The sequence below is a fragment of the Thunnus maccoyii genome, chromosome 5 (genome assembly GCF_910596095.1).
Source record: "Thunnus maccoyii chromosome 5, fThuMac1.1, whole genome shotgun sequence".
Lineage (NCBI taxonomy): Eukaryota > Metazoa > Chordata > Actinopteri > Scombriformes > Scombridae > Thunnus > Thunnus maccoyii.
In genome coordinates this window covers 21,552,662-21,572,046 of record NC_056537.1, presented here as the reverse complement: position 1 = coordinate 21,572,046, position 19,385 = coordinate 21,552,662, and the positions used below count along the sequence as shown (strand labels likewise).

At 38.3% G+C, this 19,385-nt stretch overlaps 3 protein-coding genes and 1 non-coding gene across 6 annotated transcripts in view; 2 read left to right on the top strand and 2 right to left on the bottom strand.

Annotated features, from left to right (window-relative positions):
• Positions 1-423: 423 nt before the first annotated feature.
• On the bottom strand, positions 424-6,184 carry LOC121897064 (fatty acyl-CoA hydrolase precursor, medium chain-like). Its single transcript, XM_042411332.1, has 10 exons — positions 6,051-6,184; positions 4,209-4,362; positions 4,006-4,110; positions 3,811-3,894; positions 3,512-3,655; positions 3,322-3,399; positions 3,090-3,234; positions 2,852-3,001; positions 2,675-2,747; positions 424-2,577 (listed from the first exon to the last, which is right to left on the bottom strand). Exons 1-10 carry the CDS (start codon positions 6,179-6,181, stop codon positions 2,391-2,393), a joined length of 1,251 nt encoding a protein of 416 aa, XP_042267266.1. The 5' UTR covers positions 6,182-6,184; the 3' UTR covers positions 424-2,390.
• Positions 6,185-6,537: 353 nt separating this feature from the next.
• On the bottom strand, positions 6,538-9,395 carry LOC121897067 (fatty acyl-CoA hydrolase precursor, medium chain-like). Its single transcript, XM_042411338.1, has 3 exons — positions 8,019-9,395; positions 6,762-6,954; positions 6,538-6,675 (listed from the first exon to the last, which is right to left on the bottom strand). The coding sequence occupies exons 1-3, from the start codon at positions 8,125-8,127 to the stop codon at positions 6,600-6,602; spliced, it is 378 nt and encodes a 125-aa protein (XP_042267272.1). The 5' UTR covers positions 8,128-9,395; the 3' UTR covers positions 6,538-6,599.
• Positions 9,396-10,734: 1,339 nt separating this feature from the next.
• On the top strand, positions 10,735-10,807 carry trnar-acg. The gene has a single exon. It is a non-coding gene; the product is annotated as a tRNA-Arg (tRNA).
• Positions 10,808-13,855: 3,048 nt separating this feature from the next.
• Positions 13,856-19,385, top strand: part of LOC121897066 (BTG3 associated nuclear protein) — a 40,781-nt gene continuing 35,251 nt past the window's right edge. The window contains exons 1-6 of one of the 3 annotated variants that reach the window (XM_042411334.1): positions 13,856-14,105; positions 16,322-16,400; positions 16,825-16,931; positions 17,042-17,241; positions 17,544-17,633; positions 17,779-17,951. In XM_042411334.1, coding sequence (XP_042267268.1) covers positions 16,331-16,400; positions 16,825-16,931; positions 17,042-17,241; positions 17,544-17,633; positions 17,779-17,951 — 640 coding nt within the window. In that variant the 5' untranslated portion in view covers positions 13,856-14,105; positions 16,322-16,330. The other 2 variants (XM_042411335.1, XM_042411337.1) reach the window with 2 other exon arrangements.

Sequence of the window (19,385 nt, the reverse complement as noted above, 5' to 3'; positions counted from 1 at the left end):
CTGTTAAGATGCGATTTCTGTATTGCTAAACTACCCATTAAGCTGTCTAAATTTCATCAGGAGGTCCTTTTATACTGGAGACACACAGCTTTCCAATCTGGAATAACAGATGTATCTTGTTTAAAAGAAAATCTTTATGCTACTGTGATTGGGTATTTGGTCTATTTTACAATTGATGGATTCAACAGGAAATCTTCTCAAGTACAATGATAAATTGATTGATTGAATTGATAAATTCTGTGTGAAGTCTACAAAACCCCCCCTAAAAACCCCAATAATTGAAGCTATTCAGCGAAGTTTCAGGAGCAGGACCACACCTCAACTACGCCACTTCCGGCATTCCTATAAATACCACCTAACCCTCTCTGCTTCTTCCGCTCTCGTATTCTGCGCCCCTCCCCCCCACCCTATTTCTCTCTTCCTGTTTCTTCATGATTCTTCCTCTCCTTTGTAGGGTCCTGAGGGGGTCCGCTGTTGCCCGGGTGCTGCAGCGGATTCCCCGTAAGCTTCCCCACAACACAGTCAGAAACCGGAAGAACTATGCATATCAATTGTTTTCCTCAATAAATCATTCAAACGTATCTTGTTGACGGTGTGGTCCTTTCCAGTGAATCAGTGGTTATCAATGCAATTCCACAAGTAATGGTGAATGCTACCGAAACTTTAGAACATTAGTTTTTTGCTTGTAATTATACTAGATCTTTCTGGGAACTGTTTCAAAATTGGATATTTGAAAAGGACTTTCAATCACCCAAATTAACTTTCAATCAACCAAATTAACCCAAGTTAAAATGCAGGACAAAACAATGGAAGTGATGCAGATTTACCAATGCCAGACTACTGTTCTTAGTCCTCAGGAATGAGTTAATACATTTTAAGAAAGCAAAGAAGATATTTTCAAAGACATATTGATTTCTGATTAGACCTCTGACCCATTTTTTATTTATTTTATTTATGTTTTGTTTTTTCCTCATTTGTACTGCTTTGTGTTATATTAAGAAAAGTTGTAGCAGCTCAGTCTATGATCTATACTGTTTGTGTTGTATTACCAAATTATTATTGTAATAGCCAGATTTTGTTAATAAAATAAAAGTATAAAAAAACATCCATGAGCACGCTGCCAAAATGTTCAGGGTGGAACTCGTGTTGTAGAATTATCATTCTCCACAGTGGAGTAAGTGGATTATTAAACTATTTTGACAGTAAATATTTGGCTGAGCATACATATACCATTATAGTTTGGGACAAATACACATACCATTATCCCCATAATTACACAATATGTTGTTACTTCCTTGTTTATCACATACCATTTGCCCCATCCAATGGCTGGGCTGAAACCAACATTTGAAGAAGATGTTTGTGTCACACCACATCCTCATACACCAGACAGTAGTTTCTGTTGTTGCATTCTTCAACAACAGTTGTACAATAATGGTTGCACAAGATCAACGGTTTCCATTACACATCGAGAGTAAAACTGAATACAAAGTAGATCAAATTTCCCTTACAATGTTGAAATGTAAGAATGCATCACTCTTATTCAAAAAATGATGAAGTAAGTTTCATCACATATTTTCATGGCTTTGTAGCAGGAAATATGATTTCATATTATATTTTCAATCCAGATTTTCAGAGTTGTTGAGTTGTTGCTTTTGCAGAGTCATGGGACAAATCCAACCTTTTGCACAGAAAAACTAAACACATAAAAATGACCCTAAAGTCTTAGGCTGTGAGGACAACACTTTTCACTCACTTTTTCCTTAAGCTAAGCAGTTACATCTCTGTTCAAATGCACTCAAGTATGTATGTCTGCAAGTGTTCTCTGCTTATAATGAGGGCAAGGGTGACTATCATACAGACAGACATAGTGCTCATGTGTACATATCATTTCATTATACAGTCTCTGATTTATACCAGCACTTGCGTGAATGTGAAAAGGTGTGACTGGTAGGTAGATTTACTGGCTTGTTTAAAACTGAGCACTTGCCAAGTTATGTCTCAGTTTAATGGTGGTTAGTACATTAGGGACAGTGCAAGATGATCTCTCCTGGCTGACTTGTTTGCAGTTAAAGGTTCGGTTCACAGTTTTTCTAGTCTGTCTTAAAACAACAGTGAGATACCTATAGGAACACTGCTTCTGATATCTGGCAGAAGAAGGACTGTGGATTTTGTCCCCCATAAATTATATTAAAAGCTTGTTAGAAATAGATCCTCTAATGATCAGTATAAACCGGAGGAATGATCCATCAAGTAAAACTTTGTTGTTTAAAGGTTCACGCAAGCACCTGACTATTGTTTCAAGATAGATTTGAATAAGTGTGAACCTATTCTTTAATGTAGGAATTGAAAAAGGTTGATGGAACAGAGAAAGATGAGAGGTGACAGCTCTACAGTTCGCTGTGCTCCATCTTCTTCATATGTTGTTGGATCTTCTCTGGAAGGGTCTGAGTCAGGAAGACAAAGCGATCCTTCTTCAGGTGCTGACCAATTACCTGCTCTGTTATACCAATTGCCAGGTATTCTTCATCTACTCCATACTTTGGCCAGTGGACAAGGCCGTCCCCATTAGGAGACCTACACACACACACACACACACACACACACACACGTTATAAAGAAGTTTGTCTTATCTCCATGTGTATTATGAACTATAGTGAAGGTGAATTCCTACCCTGTGCGAGCAAAGTTGCCCCAGTAGCTCATCATGGTTCTGCTTAACTGTTCCTCCTCTTCTGGGCATGCATCTAAAATAAGACAGTCTAGTCAAACACTTTGCACTCTACGAAACCCAGAGAAAACCCAGATCTCGGATTATAATTTGATATGGTGATTTTTATATTCCACTTACCTGCTAATTTGACATGAGTGGTAGTGAAGCAGAATCCTAATACTGTAAAGAGTTCGTCTCCATGGTCACACCCAACAAAGCTTGGCCTTTTTGCCTGCAGAAATTTGGGAGGATGCTGGTACTCATACAGGTATACAGGGGCGCCTGCATCTAGAAGACAAACAGGTGTGATATGTCTTGTTTATGAAAGTGTGTGACAGCAATTGTTCTTAAATAGATTCTTGTATTAAAAGTTTACCTCTGTGGGCATTTGCAGCTTTAATGGCTGGAATGGTGAGCTGGTCTCCAAGCACCTCAGTAAACCCTTTTCTATTTTTCACACGATCTTCACCGGTTCCAATATATTCATCTACAATCAGATCTCTGATGGATGCATATTTGGGCTTGAGAAAATGAGCAACACAATGTCAGAGAAGCTTAAGCATGATGAGTCAGAGTAATATTGCAACGTCAGGCAGTGTCTGTCTTACATCAGCGTACAAGGCAGACAGCATGTTCACAACCTGCTCCCGATCCATTCCCTCAGTCCAGTCTGGAGGAGCAAAGGACTAAGCAAAGAAGCAGCTGTGATTAAAATTTCAAATTTAATCAACTCATCTGGAAGTTGGTAAGCTATTAAGTCACACAAATGTCAGCAAATAATTCAGCATTCACACTTACATCAGTAAGTAACCAGCCCACTTCATCATTATTAACACCAGTCATGAACGGTACAGTGAGAAGTTCATGTTTATGGAACAGCTCATCCACAGGTTTTGTCAGGAAGTGTCCATCAACAGTCACAGAAAATTTTAATGTTTCATCCTTGAAAGGAAAAAGTTGAGATGGAGACAAAACAGGCACATGAAAGTGAACATTTCACAGAAATCTTGCAGAAAACATTATAGGCTTCTGTTCACCTAATTCCCCATCAGCATATATCGGTTTTACATACAGTATCTCACCTGCCCAATACTCACAATAGTGTCAATATCGAGGTTTCTCATACAATCAGCAATCCTCTCTGTGCTTTCGATGCTACATCCAGATATATTCGCTACCACCTGAGGACAGATATCAGGGATCCATCTCAAGGAAAGAAAGATGTTGTGACATTCTCAATATTGTGCTCTGAAAAATGTTTGCACACAAAAATAACCAATCGGATAAATAACCTGTGTTATTGGTAGAGGATCATTTGCTACGAGTAAATCCATTGCAGCAGTGCCACTCTCAGCAATGGCTTGGTGGAACAGGCCATCAGACAATGGTGAGAGAAGCTGTTAATTCAAACAACAGACAATATGAAAGGTTCAGTGGACAGTGGTTACTTTGCAGTGAAATAATTGTGATACTTTATCTGCAGATTCATCCTTACCAGGAGGGACGCGCTCACTCCACCTGCAGACTCCCCAAATATGGTAACTGAAGTAGAGTCTCCTCCAAAGTTGTGAATGTGCTGCTGGATCCACCTCAAGGCTTCTACCTGGTCCAGCAGGCCAAAGTTCCCTGACATGTGTTCATCTCCTGTGCTGGATAGACAATACAGTTATAGTCTACATGGCTACATCTACACCAGCTGCTAAAAGTGACCCAAGTGAGTTTTTTGAGTTTTGGTTCACATGTGCTGATCAGACACAGAACATAATTAAAGCTGCAAGCAGCAATGAACAAGCCCTCGCACCTCTCGTGTGTCAGAGGGAGCTGCAACCGTGGTATCACTACTGGAGGTCAGTGCACATGGCTCTGGATTGTCAGGATTATTGGACACTGTTTGAATGGGTAAAATATTACCTCCTGTGTGCAGTACATGGCACTATACACATATTGGAAATTGTGTGTACATTTGATGAACTATGTGTCATTTAGGCCTCACATCCTTTTGCTGGTAGGCAATACTACATAAGTGAAATATTAATGCAGCAATACATTTACCAGAGAACAACTGGCATGGATTTACATTTTCAGAAATATCGGATATTGCATGTAGGAGATAACTATCACTTCCCGTGTCCACTACATGGTGCTAGAGAACACACACTAATTTTTATTCATGTTACTATATATCATGTGTAAGCCACACCATGTAAATTTCATGTAAATTGGTTGATGTTTGTCAAGTAAGGCTGACTTCCTGACTATGACTCAATATTGACTATTAGATGTGTTTAGGCCTGGACTCTTATCAAGCATGAGAAATTTGGGGCAGATTGGGCGATGTAAAGTCGAGTTACAGCCACTTCCTGTATCATGTTTTGGGCAAAATGGACCAGCAAGCTATGCCAAGGGTGTTCCATGGAAACTCTAATCCTTCACAATTTAGCATATCAGTGGTCTTTAGATGTCACCTACAAAATTTGAAGTCACTTAGGTTAATTCTCTAGGAGGAGTTTGTTTAAAGTAACAAAGCCAGTAAATGGCCTCACTTTGTGAGAAAGTTGCACAGTAAATTCAAAATGGCTGACTTCCTGTTGGACTTAGGGTATGGCTCCAAGAGGCTTTTTTCAAATCTGGAGATGTTACATCTACAATTTTCTAGGGATCACCCTTGAGCCATTTTGCCACACCCAAAACCCATGACCCATATCCGATATCAAGTTACGCCACTTCTGATGCATGTACAATGTTTCATGAATTTTCAAGCATCTGTAGCTCCTCAAAAATGCTAAAAGTAATTAGGGGGCGCTCTAGAGCCAGCGTGTCACATGCAAACGCAGTTGCAATATCAAATCAAAATACTCACTAGTTCGAACATAGGTTCAAAGTTTCGTGAGTTTTTTTGTATCCTAAAGGCCTCAAACATATGTTCGTAAAATGAAAATTGACGCATGAAATCCAAAATGGCTGACTTCCTGTCTGGAGAGTTTAAAAAAAAAAAAAAGTATTATGCCCAGAATGATGAGAGCAATCAACTCACTGAATTTCATGAACCTCCAAGCAACAGTATCCCAACATGGCCCTGTGTGTGGGGGTGCTATGGAGCCTGCTGGCCACATCTGAGCCCAGTCACTACAGAACATTGCAATTTTCACCAGTTTTGACATGTGTGCCAATTTTGTATGTTTTTCGAGCATCCCAAGCCCTTCAAAAATGCAATGGCTTAGGGGAATAATAAACTACACAAAAACATTTTCAGTGCAGGTAAAAACTTTCATGTTCGGGCCCTAATCATAGTATGTTTATTGTTACTGTGACTAGAGACTTGTGCCTGACTTGTTACCTGAGAAAGCCCAGAAGTCCCAAGCGATATTGGATCAGAACCACAACTACATCCTGGTAAGCAGCCAAGGCCGAGCCATCATACATTGAAGCTGACCCCAAAGTATATCCACCACCGTGGATCCAAACCATGACCTGGTCAGATAAAGAAAGACCTTGGTATTTTCCACAAAGCATAAAGGACATTTTTTCTTTATTATAACTGAGCTGAACTTGTAATAATTTCAATCAAACTACATTAAACTGATGAGACTCAAGATAAAAAATTTAAATTGATTGTGACGATTACTAACAACTTAAGTTGCTGTTAGATTACCCTAATGCAGCCTGATAGTAAACATAGAAATTATTATTTATATTGACATTATGGACTTTTTAAAAGAATGGACTCAAACCACCTTCTCAAGCAACACTACCCAAACTTATCCAAAGCTGAATCTCAGTGGCTGAGCAGCATCACTTCAAACCTGCAGCAAAGGGTTCTTACTGGGAGCTTGGCATCATGAGCTTTGTTTGCAGGAGTGTAAATGTTGAGGTAAAGGCAGTCTTCTCAAATATCTGGGAGAACTGCGGACATGCCAAGTTTATCAAGCAGATCTATAGTAAACTGCTTATGTTGAATACACCTGAAAAAGAGAAACACTTATGTATACAAAATAGAATAATACTTCCAAGTACAGTATCCAACAAGTGGAGCACATGGATGTCTTACATGGGTGGCTGCTGGGTGGCGTCTCTCACTCCTTCCCATCCCTCTACAGGCTGAGGTGCAGCCAGTCTCAGAGCAGGGCCTACGGGTGGCTTGGCAAATGGGACACCCAGGTAGGCATGGACCCCAGTCTCTTTCCCCTTAACACTCACATACTCACCTCTCAGGCTCCCAAGCTTTGTGTGGACTTCAGGTGCTGTCAGGATATGAGGACAATCATAATGTGGCAAAAACAACACATGTTTATCAATACAGTGGAGTCATTGTAAAACGATTCTGCGGAAACATAACTATTAGAGCTAAGTAACAGATACAAGCTTAATCCCTCCAAATGTGAAACCTCTAGTTGTTGTGTAGCTTACACAGAAAGAGGCTATTGCCAGTTTATTGCCTGTGTGCAACTGACAAGTGGAAAGTGGTGATAATACAACAGCTTTCCATTTGAAGTGTTAACATTTTTATCTCAACTTGCCCCCAATGGCTTCTTTGTAAAGTGGTGGTGTCACAGCTAGTATCTCTATAATTAACATGGTGAGGTTATCAGAATAAAAAGTTGCAAAAACTAAAAAAACCAAGGTTGTGAAAAAATAGGAGAGAACTCTACTATGATGTCAGACAGATCTGGTCATTTCAAAAATGCAATGAATGACATAAGAATAGGCTACACCACAACATCTGTATATTTGTTAGAACACCCAAAATCATTCCCATATTTCTTGTATCAGCATGAAGTCAGCAAAAGAAAAGATTAGCCTAAATAATTAAAACTTGCACTGTGTTTGGGATAGGCATCTCTGTAATAGGTTGATGGTAACCTTGGTTAAAGTGCAATAAAATGTGAATAAGTGAGGCAACACATCAATGGGATGTCAGAGGAAAATAAATTTAGGAATTAGGGCTGTCAAATTAAGTTAATTTAGATTAATTCATTATGAAAATACGCACTAAAAAAGCAAATAAATAAATATAACATTTGCACTGTTATGACCACATTGTTGCTTACAGTAGGTATTTCCCCTGGATAAAAAAAAATCATTATTATCATTATTAATTCATATTTATTTATTTATTTCCGTTTTTTTTAAATGTTTTTTTAAAATAATTTAGTTATTATGAATTAATCTCTATCATCAAATTAACTACGTATTCAGTCCCAGACACATTTAAACAAGATATCTGTAAGATGGCTCAAAGTCAGATTTAAAACATAAGCAGTGCATGCAAGATGTATGGGATCCCGGAAATATTTCTCCTACTCACCATGTAGGTCTGCAGCAACACAGAGAAATAAAACAGATGCTAGAAAAAGGAAAGTTTGCTTTGTGCGGAGCTTCATGATGGTCGATTGTTCCTGTGTGGTTTGTGACATAGGTTGGTTCGCCAAAGAGGAAGAGGACAGACAAAGTTCCGCCTCCTGTGAAGCTTTCACTGTTGGTAACTTTGATTGAGAAAGTGCTTCACTTGATATTACATGCTAGGTATGATGTGAGTCAGCAGATATTACAACACATCAACAGGTGATCGACAGAAAGCACGTCCTGCCCTGAAAGCATTTTCTCATGATGGGTTTCTGTTATCTGTCATTGTGAAAGGCAAGACAAGACAAGACAAGGCTAGTCTATTTGTACAGTACATTTCAACAACAAGGCAATTCAAAGTGCTAAAACCTGATATTTAAGCTGTGCATATTCTTAGCTAAGGAGCACATACTATATTTTTCTATGCTGCAAAGCTTTAATAATGTTATTTTGTTGTCACTACACAACAATCTCCCACGAATCACACTGACACAAGGTACAGAGCTCTTAGTTGAAATAACTGAGTATACCTAACCAGGAAGACAAAAACACAAGTTTGGGGAAAAAATATGATTGGCTTAGCAGGCCCATAATGCATCACCTTTCAACACACATATACATGCAACTATATATCTATAACAACATAGATACATACAATAAAACATAATTTTGGCTTCTTGCAAAGTGATTTCCAAATCCAAAATGCATCCATGAAAGTTAGAAGGATAATAAGAGCAGTGGACATACTGTCAACATGCAATTCTGGAGCTCACTTTGTTCCATCATAGGCCTGGGCAGAAGAACTGTGACCCACATTTAAAGATAAACTACGTGCTTTTTCAGAATTGATGACTTGGGTGCTGGGTTAAGAGATCCCATGTCCAAAAACTGTAAAGTGAGCTTGAGGATGCAGAGCTGCATTGCCAAAGTTGGTTTTACAGTTACGAAGATTCACTAACATCTTACATCTACTAAACTGATTCACTTGTTTGCATCTATTGGTCTTTAGTTGTTAAAACCACTACATATGCTCTAATAAATGTATAAGAGAGATATTCAATCATGTATTTGATTTGTGTATAGTGACCCTTTTGAACAATATGTACATTGGAATCACCTCTGATCACAGTCAGGTCCCCACATCATCTTTAGTGTTCTGACCACTGCATTTTCTCATGTAGAAATGAAAAATACATTAGCAAGTTGTTACAAAACTGTTATATCCTTAACAATTATAGATAACTCCTGGCACTGCTAATGGCATACTGTGGCAAGAGAATTCAAATCACTGCGGTAACGTGAGCCGCCGGGTGCTAAACCGTGGTCAAGCCAGCCGCCGTCTGAATTTCGTTGCGCCTAAATTAGTGTAATTATGGTAAAGACGGCCGCTAAGCGAGGCGAAGATCCTGGAAGATACATAAACGCGTTTTCTTTCACGTTCTTTGACCTGTTCTAAATTTTATTTTGCTAATGGATAATTGGATGAATCGAAGAGACTGCTGTTCCTGATGTCTTCTCTAACATTCTTAGAGTCGAATCATCCCACTTTGTTTGTGGAAATTGCAAAATAAAATAATCTCTGAGCTCTTTAGGCAGTCTGGTGTGTTTGTTTTGGCTTTGATGAAACATTTTTTCACACACATTGTTTCACACACACTTCCACACTTACAGTTTCCACAGCTTGAACACCCTGTTACCCATCATCCAACCACAATATATTAATATGCTCTTACCCAATCAAATGATTGAAAAAGATGATGCTAAATCAATGATGTGAATGGATTGGCTTTGTTTTCTCTAAGATTTGATCACAGTTTAAAAAGACACCATAAAGTGTAGTGCGTTGGAAGTGTCTGTGAAAAAATGCAAGAATGTTTCATCAAAGCCTAAAATAGAAGAAACACAACAGACTGACTACAGAGCTAAGAGGTTATTTTAGTTTGCATTTTCCACAAACAGGTACAGTTTGATAACTCAACTTTAAGAATGTCAAAGGGGACATCAGGAACAGCAATCTTTAGGATTTATCTGATAACCCATAGGGAAAATAAAACTTACAACAGATCAAACATGAGGGAAACGTACAATGCAAACCGATATCACCATTATGTTCATAAAATAACACAGAGGGAATGTTGGGTCTCTTTAAATAAAGGAGTATGGTCTCTCTCTACGTGAAAAGTGCCCGAAGATAATTTCTGTTGTGATTTGGCGCTATATAAATAAAGTTGACTTGACTTGACAGAAACAAGGTGAAAGAAAACGCATATATGTATCTGTCAGGACCTTCGCCTCGCTCCGCCGCTCTTTACCATAATTACACTACTTTTGGCGCAACGAAATTCAGACCGCGGTTAGCATGGCCAGTGTTTTGCGCCCGGCGGCTCACATTACAGCAGTCCCAAAATCTCAGAGGAGGAACTATGTGTTCAAAGTAAAAAAGGGTTTGGAAAAAGATTCAAGACTCAAAATCAAAACGGACATACTTTGTCAGTCTTGGCCATGCGAGTGACCAACTGAGGCAAATCACCATTTAGTTTATATTATAGGTTATAGTTTATATATCTGAAGCATAGTTATTTGTTAGCCTCACCTTGAAAAATTCTAATATTTCTATTCAGTCATATTCATATAGTAGTAATAGTTAAAATAGCTGAGCATTTTGTTGACAGATAGGCGGGCCAGTGGCGCAATGGATAACGCGTCTGACTACGGATCAGAAGATTCTAGGTTCGACTCCTGGCTGGCTCGTTCATTTTTCTTTCCTCACAATAATATTCCATATTCCAATTTAAAGGGCGTGTTATTCATACTGATGTTTTATGTCGGTTTTATTCCTGGTAGTGCCAACCGATCATGCTTCCGCCTGCTACCATAAATATACCAGGATATGTGTGCTATGGCCAATCAACTCACATATCCCTACCAAGATTTCCTTCAGAAACCACCATCAACAGACCAATCAGTGTCTCCGAGTACCCGATTGAATGGAGACACTACGGTTGCCGGCTGGAATTTTAAAAATATAATAAATTTAACGACAGCTTCGCTTCTTACCAACATTTCGAAAGTAACCAATATCACACTGATGTAAAGTCAATTTAACGTTAAAATATCTGACTAATAACCTGCCTACTGATGAAATTAGTGAGCTAAGTCATTAAAGGAACGTTAAGTTACAAACACTTGTCCAGTAGGCCTACAGTACAGTACTTAGCTCTACTTTTTCATTTTATTTTAGCTCATCATGCTGTTACATAAGTTTATTGTAAATGAATGAATAAATAGCTAAGTTAGCAGACTAAATGAATGTAAAAGAAAGTGAAAGACCGCTCCAGTCCAGGTCCCCTTCCCCTCATCCACTAGCCTTACCTGAAAAATCCTCTTTGTCCCAGGTGGGACATACGTTGTATTTAATGGCATAATACTTGTGATAGAACCTATCACTCCCTTATAATGCTTTACTTCTGATTCGAAGTGATTCTGGGATGTTATCCGACATTTTGAGCCTGTTGGAAAAATAACCATAAAATCAACATAACAAGGTGATCATGACTGAATATAACTGGTAGTAATATACATAGCCGCCTCAAGTAATGTTACCAAATATTTTGTCCATCTCATCTCTCACAGCTGTGTTACTTACATCTGTTTCTCTGTTTTCTTTATATTTTCATTTTTTGATGTAGAAGAACACAGTACGAACACCTGTCGCCTCCTCACAAGCATCGGTGTCTGCAGCGTCTACGGTCCCATTAACTCAAACTCCTCTGGCAATCAGCACCGTGTCATCACCATCTGTGGTCTCTCCATCACCAGTGACTTCTCCTGCAACCAGTGCACTGCTCACTCAGTCAAAGCCAGCACTTTCTCCCGGAGCACATAGCTGTGAGTTTTACTAAAGTATCCATAGAGTATTTGTTGTCACTCTAACTCTAAATGTATATTTGTAATAAAGACGTAAAGACAAATTTAAACTAAATATTTACCTTTTTTCATGTAGCCCCAGTGGACCAATTATCATCACCAGCGCTAGTTTGCTCCTCACAGGACACTGACTCGTGGTTCAGACACTAGCACATAACTTGAAGCCTGACAAGATGGATTGGCGTGATCTTGTGATGTCATGATCTCACGAATCCAGCTGCCTCACAAACTATCAGGTGCGTCAGGTTAGGTGGTGTCACATCACCTCAGCATAATAATTGGTCCACTGGGGCTACATGAAAAAAAGTAAATATTTAGTTTAAATTTGTCCAGGAGTTAGGTCTATTTTGGTGCATGTGTGTGTGTGTGTGTGTATGAGAGAAGGGTGGGGATTGTGTTGGGGTTTGTACCTTTATTTTTGTTTTGTTTATTTTGTTATTTATGTTGCACTTCATTAATATTATTGTTATTATTTTTTGTTTTATTGCTGTTGTTGTAACTATATTAAAAAAATATAAAACGGGTTCAGATGTTTCTGTTTTGATTTCATGATTGTCGTCTTCTTCCTTTTGTTATTATTTAGTTAAATTAGTACAACAACTTCACTAAAAAATCTACAACTTTTAATATCTACACAAGACAGGATTATATGAACTCAAACTGTGTAGACAAAAAAGCAATAATCCTCATATTTGTCACATTCTTTGTCTTCTTCATCATCACATAAGGTCCTTAGTTTGGCCCCGGATTTTATATAGGCCTATTTTACATTTCTTTGTGTGACAATATGAATGTACAGTACAAATAAATAAGATTTTGGGTACTAACTTTACTTACTAACTTGTTTACTACTGTTCCTTATTATAACAACGTTATTATTCATTTTCATAAGGATTTGGATAGTTGTGTGACAGTATGAATGTAAAGTGGTCATAATATGATCATAACAAGTTGGGAAGGAGTGGGATTGACGATCTCAAATTGTATTTCACCTTATGTGTGATATATTTACATCCACTAATGTGTGCTGTGTAACTGGATAAAGTGTCTGACTATGGATCAGAAGATTGTGGGTTTGACTCCTGACTGACCTGCCAACTTTTCTCTCCTCACAACTATAGTCCATATACCGAATTAAAGGTCGTCTTTTTTTAATTACACTGATTCTTTATAACTCAACTATCATTTGGCCAGTGGAAGAACAAAGCAAGAAGTGTGATAATCTAAATGTCAGGAGTATTAAATCAATGTAGCCCTGAACAGTCTAACCAGCCACAATGACTTTTTTTTATTCTACAAAATTCAAGTGCAAACCTTTAAGGCATATTTCAATAATACAAAACATGCATTGGTGTTGACACAGTACTAAAGACAAAATCAGTCAAACAAAGACAAAGGAAAAAAGAAACAGGCTTAAGCGAGAAATTAAATTAAATTAATTAAGAGTGATGGTGCTCTTCAAGCAGCATAAACAAGCCCAGTAAAGTTTCAGGGCGTTTCTTTCCATAATGCATTGAAGAAATTTTGCAAGTAGCTTGAATTCATTCTTCCATCCGTTGATATGGGACTTAACCTTTAAATATTTACATCTATAAATATAAGATTTACACTAGTGACAACTGCCTTGTGAGGTCAGGATTAAAACTAATATATTTGGGGCATTGCCAGACACATTTTTCTCTTGGGCAGGTACATTTCAGAACTACTATTAAGTCAGACCTTGTAATATAAAATAACTATTTTCAGATACAATACATACTGGCCTCTTCAGTTATGGTACTATAACATTAGCTGACGACCCCAACGTCAATTAACAGAAATTAAAATCAGTATGATTGATGTTGAAGCCATTTTGAAGTCATTAATATGATACAAATAGCTAAGCAGCCACCTCCTTTTAAACTGAGTAGTTAACGTCAAATCTGCTGATGAATTTCCGTGTAGCCTGTGCTGAGCAGCTGTGAGCTGAGCAGCAGGCTGTCTGTTGTCTCTGAGCTGTCTGACCCAGAGAGACTTGCTCACTCCATGTAAGGAACACACGAAGCCGAGGGCTCATCTCTCGCGAGGAACGACGCCGTTATCGGAATCTCTACAAACAACACGAGAATTCATCATTCACACGGTAATATAACCCAATCTTACACGGGTGCATGTGTCGTGTGCCAGCTGTGGGGGACAGAAGCTGTATCGAAATTATATTTTATAGTTATTTCATCTAACAGTTTTGGATTCTTGGCACTATATTTTGGCGGCCTTTAGGCCCAACTAGCATGCTAACCACCACGCTAGCTTAAACAGCAACTCCTTTGCATCAGCTTTAACGTTAGCGCGCAAGCTTGCAAATCCGATTTCATAGCGCCAGCTAACGTTAGCTTTTTCTGCTCATGCTAGGTTAGTTAACCAATACAAAATGGATCGTTAAGCCGAAATGCAGTTTAAATAATGTTAGCTAGGACACATTCAATGGAATTTCATTGGTTTGTGTTATTTTTTCAATACTTTGTCATGAAACCCCTAGCCAGGCTAGCAAGACTAGCTACCAACGCTGTGGGATAGACTGTGACAGCAGCTTAGAGGGTAACATTTGCTATCCTGAGTTTTGCTCAACAGTTATAACGTTGCCCTAAGCTACCCTTATTCCTCAAACGAATAGTCTAACGTTAGATAATATCACCCATCACTAAATTAAATGCTAGCTTTTACATGCTGTTTTTCTAGTTGCATTTGTCATCATCGATATTGATATGACGTGATAAATCCATTATTCATATATTTATATTAAATAAAGCCTCGCCCATGAATGTAAAACTAGAGGAATTGACGCAGATGAGGTCGCAAAACACCTTTTCCCCCCTCACACTTAAGTTACTGATAACGTTACACTTCCTGTGTTTGCATCTTGGTGATGAGACCTGCCCCTGTACATAGACCATGAAAATGCATCCAATGTATTTCTGTTTGATTGAGTGAAAAAGCACCTTTACATTTATGAATTAAACAATAAAGATTTTTCTTAATATAAAAATATATGGGCTTTGAGTTGTGTCCAGAAAGCCCATGTAATTTTAAACAGTCATTGTAAGTGCATTATTCCATGAGGTGGCTGCTCCTGCATTCATTAGTATTGTCTTTAAAAAAATAAATCATGGATGCATATTTTTATAATGACTTCTTCCATTTTTTAGAAGGTGTAGAGTTAACCTTTCACTCTTTTGCTTTAAATGTGTTTTTTGTCAAAGGAGGCAAATTAATTCAGACATATCCATGTAGACTTAACTGCATAACAATCACAGAAGACAGTGAACTTTGTTTGATGAAGCCCACATAAGAAATGTATGATCATAACCAAATAAAATGTTTTATTAAATTACAACACAGGTACACAAAAGTATAGTGTTACTGGCAAATTTAAAAGACACATAGCAGTGGTAGCATAATTTATTAATTAGAAAAGCAGCACACAAGACTAACACAGAGGCCTGACGATATTTTGCATTACATATAGCACAAAAGTTTTTCATCGGCTTGACAGACAGATGATCAGAGTGATAGGAAAGAATTGTTAAATATGTGGGCACTGTGGTTTGTGTAATAACCTTATTTCTTAGGTTGGTCTCATGAAAGTTGGAAGTATATTTCATTTCAATCATTCACTAGCTATAGCCTTGTCTACCAGTTTCCCCTTTCCCTCTTGTGTTTTGTTTGCAATCCGTTGTAGCGTTTAGTAATTGTAGCTGTATTGTTAATAATAAATGTGTTTGTAACTAAAAGTGAAGTTTGTGGTGTTTTCATGTGCTTGCATCTCAGTCTTTTAACTGTAAAAGACTTATATTTTTGCAAAATCATAATTAAGATTAATAACATTCATAACTCTAATTGACCTCTCTTGTGTGGCAATCAAGAAGGACAATTTCCCTATTATTATACATATAATGTGAGTTATAGTGCTGGACAAATACTTTCATGCACAATAATAATTCAGATTCCCCCTGAAAATCATGATACTATTTGAGTGCACAAATTCCTGCAGCCATTTGTACATGCCATTAAATGCCATTTTTCAATTTATAGAGGTCATATCTTCTATATCTTGTGACATTATTAGTGTAGTTGCTAAATAGGTCATTTTTACTTCTTGTTCATAAATATCTAATTCCTGTAAGAAGCAAGTGAAAGGCAGTTCAGTTTGACAAACTAGTCAAAGTGTATTACCTCCAGTAATCCAGAGACAGCTACAGCCACAGCAGAGAGATATTTTGCCCTGATAGTAGCATGCTAGTAAAGAAATATTTTTCTGTCTTGTTGAGTTAACCAAGTTTTCCTATTATCTTATTTCAGCTGTGAACAATGTCTGAGCAAGAGTTGGATGAAATTGTGCAAATAACAGTGGAGGACTTTAACCAGGATGACCGTACAGGTAAGATTCCCGTGAAGCAATATGAAAACATAATTTTTCTATCAGATCTAATGCATGTATAGCAAATAGCTGGATATCAATCTTCTCTCCTCTCCTCTCCTCTCCTCTCCTCTCCTCTCCTCTCCTCTCCTCTCCTCTCCTCCAGTAATGGTTAGGTTCCATATTAGGCAAGTGCAGCACTATCAAACGTTGACATTAATCACCAGCAATTTTACTAATATAACTGAAGTTTAAATTAGGCGAAATGTGTGCTGTGCAACTGTATTATGTAAAATCTATATAATAAATCCACTATATCCTATTGGGACTTGGATACCATTGCCTTGGATTAGAGCAGAAATACAAGTTCAATCTGGACATCCCAGTGAAATCTAATAAGCTGTTGTGTTGTTTTCATGGTGTCTCTGTATTTGATTCATGGCAGACATGCTGGACAATCATGAAGATGATGAAGAAAGGCCTCCGAAGAAAAAGAGGAAATTAAGCAACAGCCAGGAGAATAACAACAACCAAGACATATCTTTTATTAAGGTACTTAAGATCTGTATAATGAACATCATCCAAAGCCCATTTATTTTTTATATATTTTGTAATTAGTGGTCATAACTTACACATATATATCTGATTCTCTGTCTTTCCAGAACATGTTGGTCTCATTCAGTGCATCAATCAGCCAGCGATTGGAGGGAATTGAGACAAAGTTACTGGCTCTGGATGCTACTTGCAAAGCCCTTGGACGCAAACTGGACAGCATGGTGCCCTGTGCCAAGAGTCCTATCCAGGTCCCTATGGTTGCAGGGTCACCTCAGGGGGCCACTCAAACTTGGAACAAAGTGCGGTGGTAAGCTACAAGTGTTTGCCCAAAAGCACAGTTTGCACCAATCAAACATTGTCTCCATTCAGCCTTAGAGTGCAGTCAAAAGGATATTAATAAACATTTTCAGGCCAAAGTAGGTGTTGTATTTTCTTATGCTGCGAAATTGTCCTTGAAATCTTTTTGCAAAGCTGTATTGTGATTACAGGAGCTAGCAGAACCACATTACTCACTGCAAGCTTATTTCAGACTGTGCAAAGCATACATACATGAGAATGTGGTTTTCATGACCAATGTGTTCAATAATGTGTTTTGAACTTCTCCCTCAGTGTTGTTCCACAAACAAATGTTATAGTGAGCAGTGAACCTCCAAAGGCCACTAGCCAAGAAGACACTCCACTGGAAAATCTGCTCAGCAAGTGAGTGGCTCACATTCACACTACATGCCTTGTGTGGACTGAAGTCAGAAATTTGCAAATCCTTCCTAACACAGAGCCTCATAAACAATGTTTGATCTGTATGTGTGTTAGACATACTGCACTACAAGTTTGTGTTTCTTTGTAGCACGGTGGCCAAGAGGCGACAGAACACAATCCTGGTAAAGGTGCCGGGCCCTGAGGAGAGTCAGGAGGAACAGGAGAGTGGCTCGGAGGCCAGTGACTCTGTGTCCAATGGTGGCCATTCAAGCAACGCGCAAAATGGCCAAAATGTCACGCTCATCACACTCAACTCAGAGGGTATGACTTCACACTGTTGATACAGACGTGGAAGCACACATATGTATGTTATTGCTCTTGTTTCCCTTTAGTCTGTAAGTAGAAAGTAAGTAGTAATTGATTACTAGTGTAGTTACCTTAAATTTTGTTTAGATCTCCAAACAAATGTTTTTGATTGTTTTTTTGTTAAAATAGGACCTACAAACGGGTGACAAATTAAAGGAAAAACCAACATAAGGAGCTTCAGTGCACCTTGGCATTGATTCTACAATCCTCTGAACTCTTCTGGAGGGATGAACACCATTCTTCCAGAAGATATTCCTTCATTTGGTGTTTTGAGGATGGTGGTGGAGAACAGTGTCTAAAAAGTCAGTCCAAAATCTCCCATAGGTGTTCATTTGGGTTTAGATCTGGTGACCATGAAGATCATAGCATATCATTCACATCATTTTCATACTCATCAAGCCATTCAGTGACCCCTCGTGTCCTGTGGATGGGGGCAATGTCATCCTGGGAGACCACTCCCATCAGGATAGAAATGTTTCATCATAGGATAAAGGTGATCACTCAGAACAACTTTGTATTGATTTGCAGTGACCCTTCCCTCTAAAGGGACAAGCGGACCCAAACCATGCCAGCAAAATGCCCCCCACAGCATAACAGAGCCACCAGATCCCCTCACTGTAGGGGTCAAGCATTACTTTAATTTGTCACCTGTAATTAATGTGGCTAATGTAACATTTTCAGGTGGTCTGCATATTCAGTGGAAAGCAGAGTGTTACATTTTCATGTCCCTGTGAATTTGTTTCAGACTGTTATTGATGAAGTATGATTGGTCATTCATGTTTTCAGTAGCTTCGCCCAGTGGTTTTTACTAAGCTTGAGGGAGAATAGTTCACCTCTAAATGTGCAAACCTAAACTAAGTCCATACTGTTTTAATATTTGCTGTGATTGTTGGTTGGGTTGTTTTCAGTGGGCTTGGGACATTTTTGGTTATCTTCAAAGGCAAACTATTGTTCATTTATTTGCTGCTTGTGGGTTACCATGATAGAACTGTATTAGTCAGCATTAGCTAGATGTTACCATGTGTTGTTCAGAGTAGTGTGTCTCACGCTTTGCTTGTGTGTTTGTTTGTGTGGTGGACTTAACAGCTTACATACGCTGTGAGCAAACAGCCAAACCACATATTCTGCTTTTTAATATCTTTAATAATAACACAGTTTTCCCCATAATTCAGCCACTTCTCCTTTACTGCCACATGGGTGTGCTATTGTACTACATGAATTATCTCTGTGGCACTGTACCAGTGTAGTATTTGTCAACCTGGGAATCAATTCAAGTGCATTTTATAGAGTGGATATATTTTGTTTTTCTTCAGTGAAGGAAGGTTAGTTAGAATTTTGTTAATGTCCCAGAAGTCAGTATTATTAACTGAAAGAGAGCTGTGTTTGAAT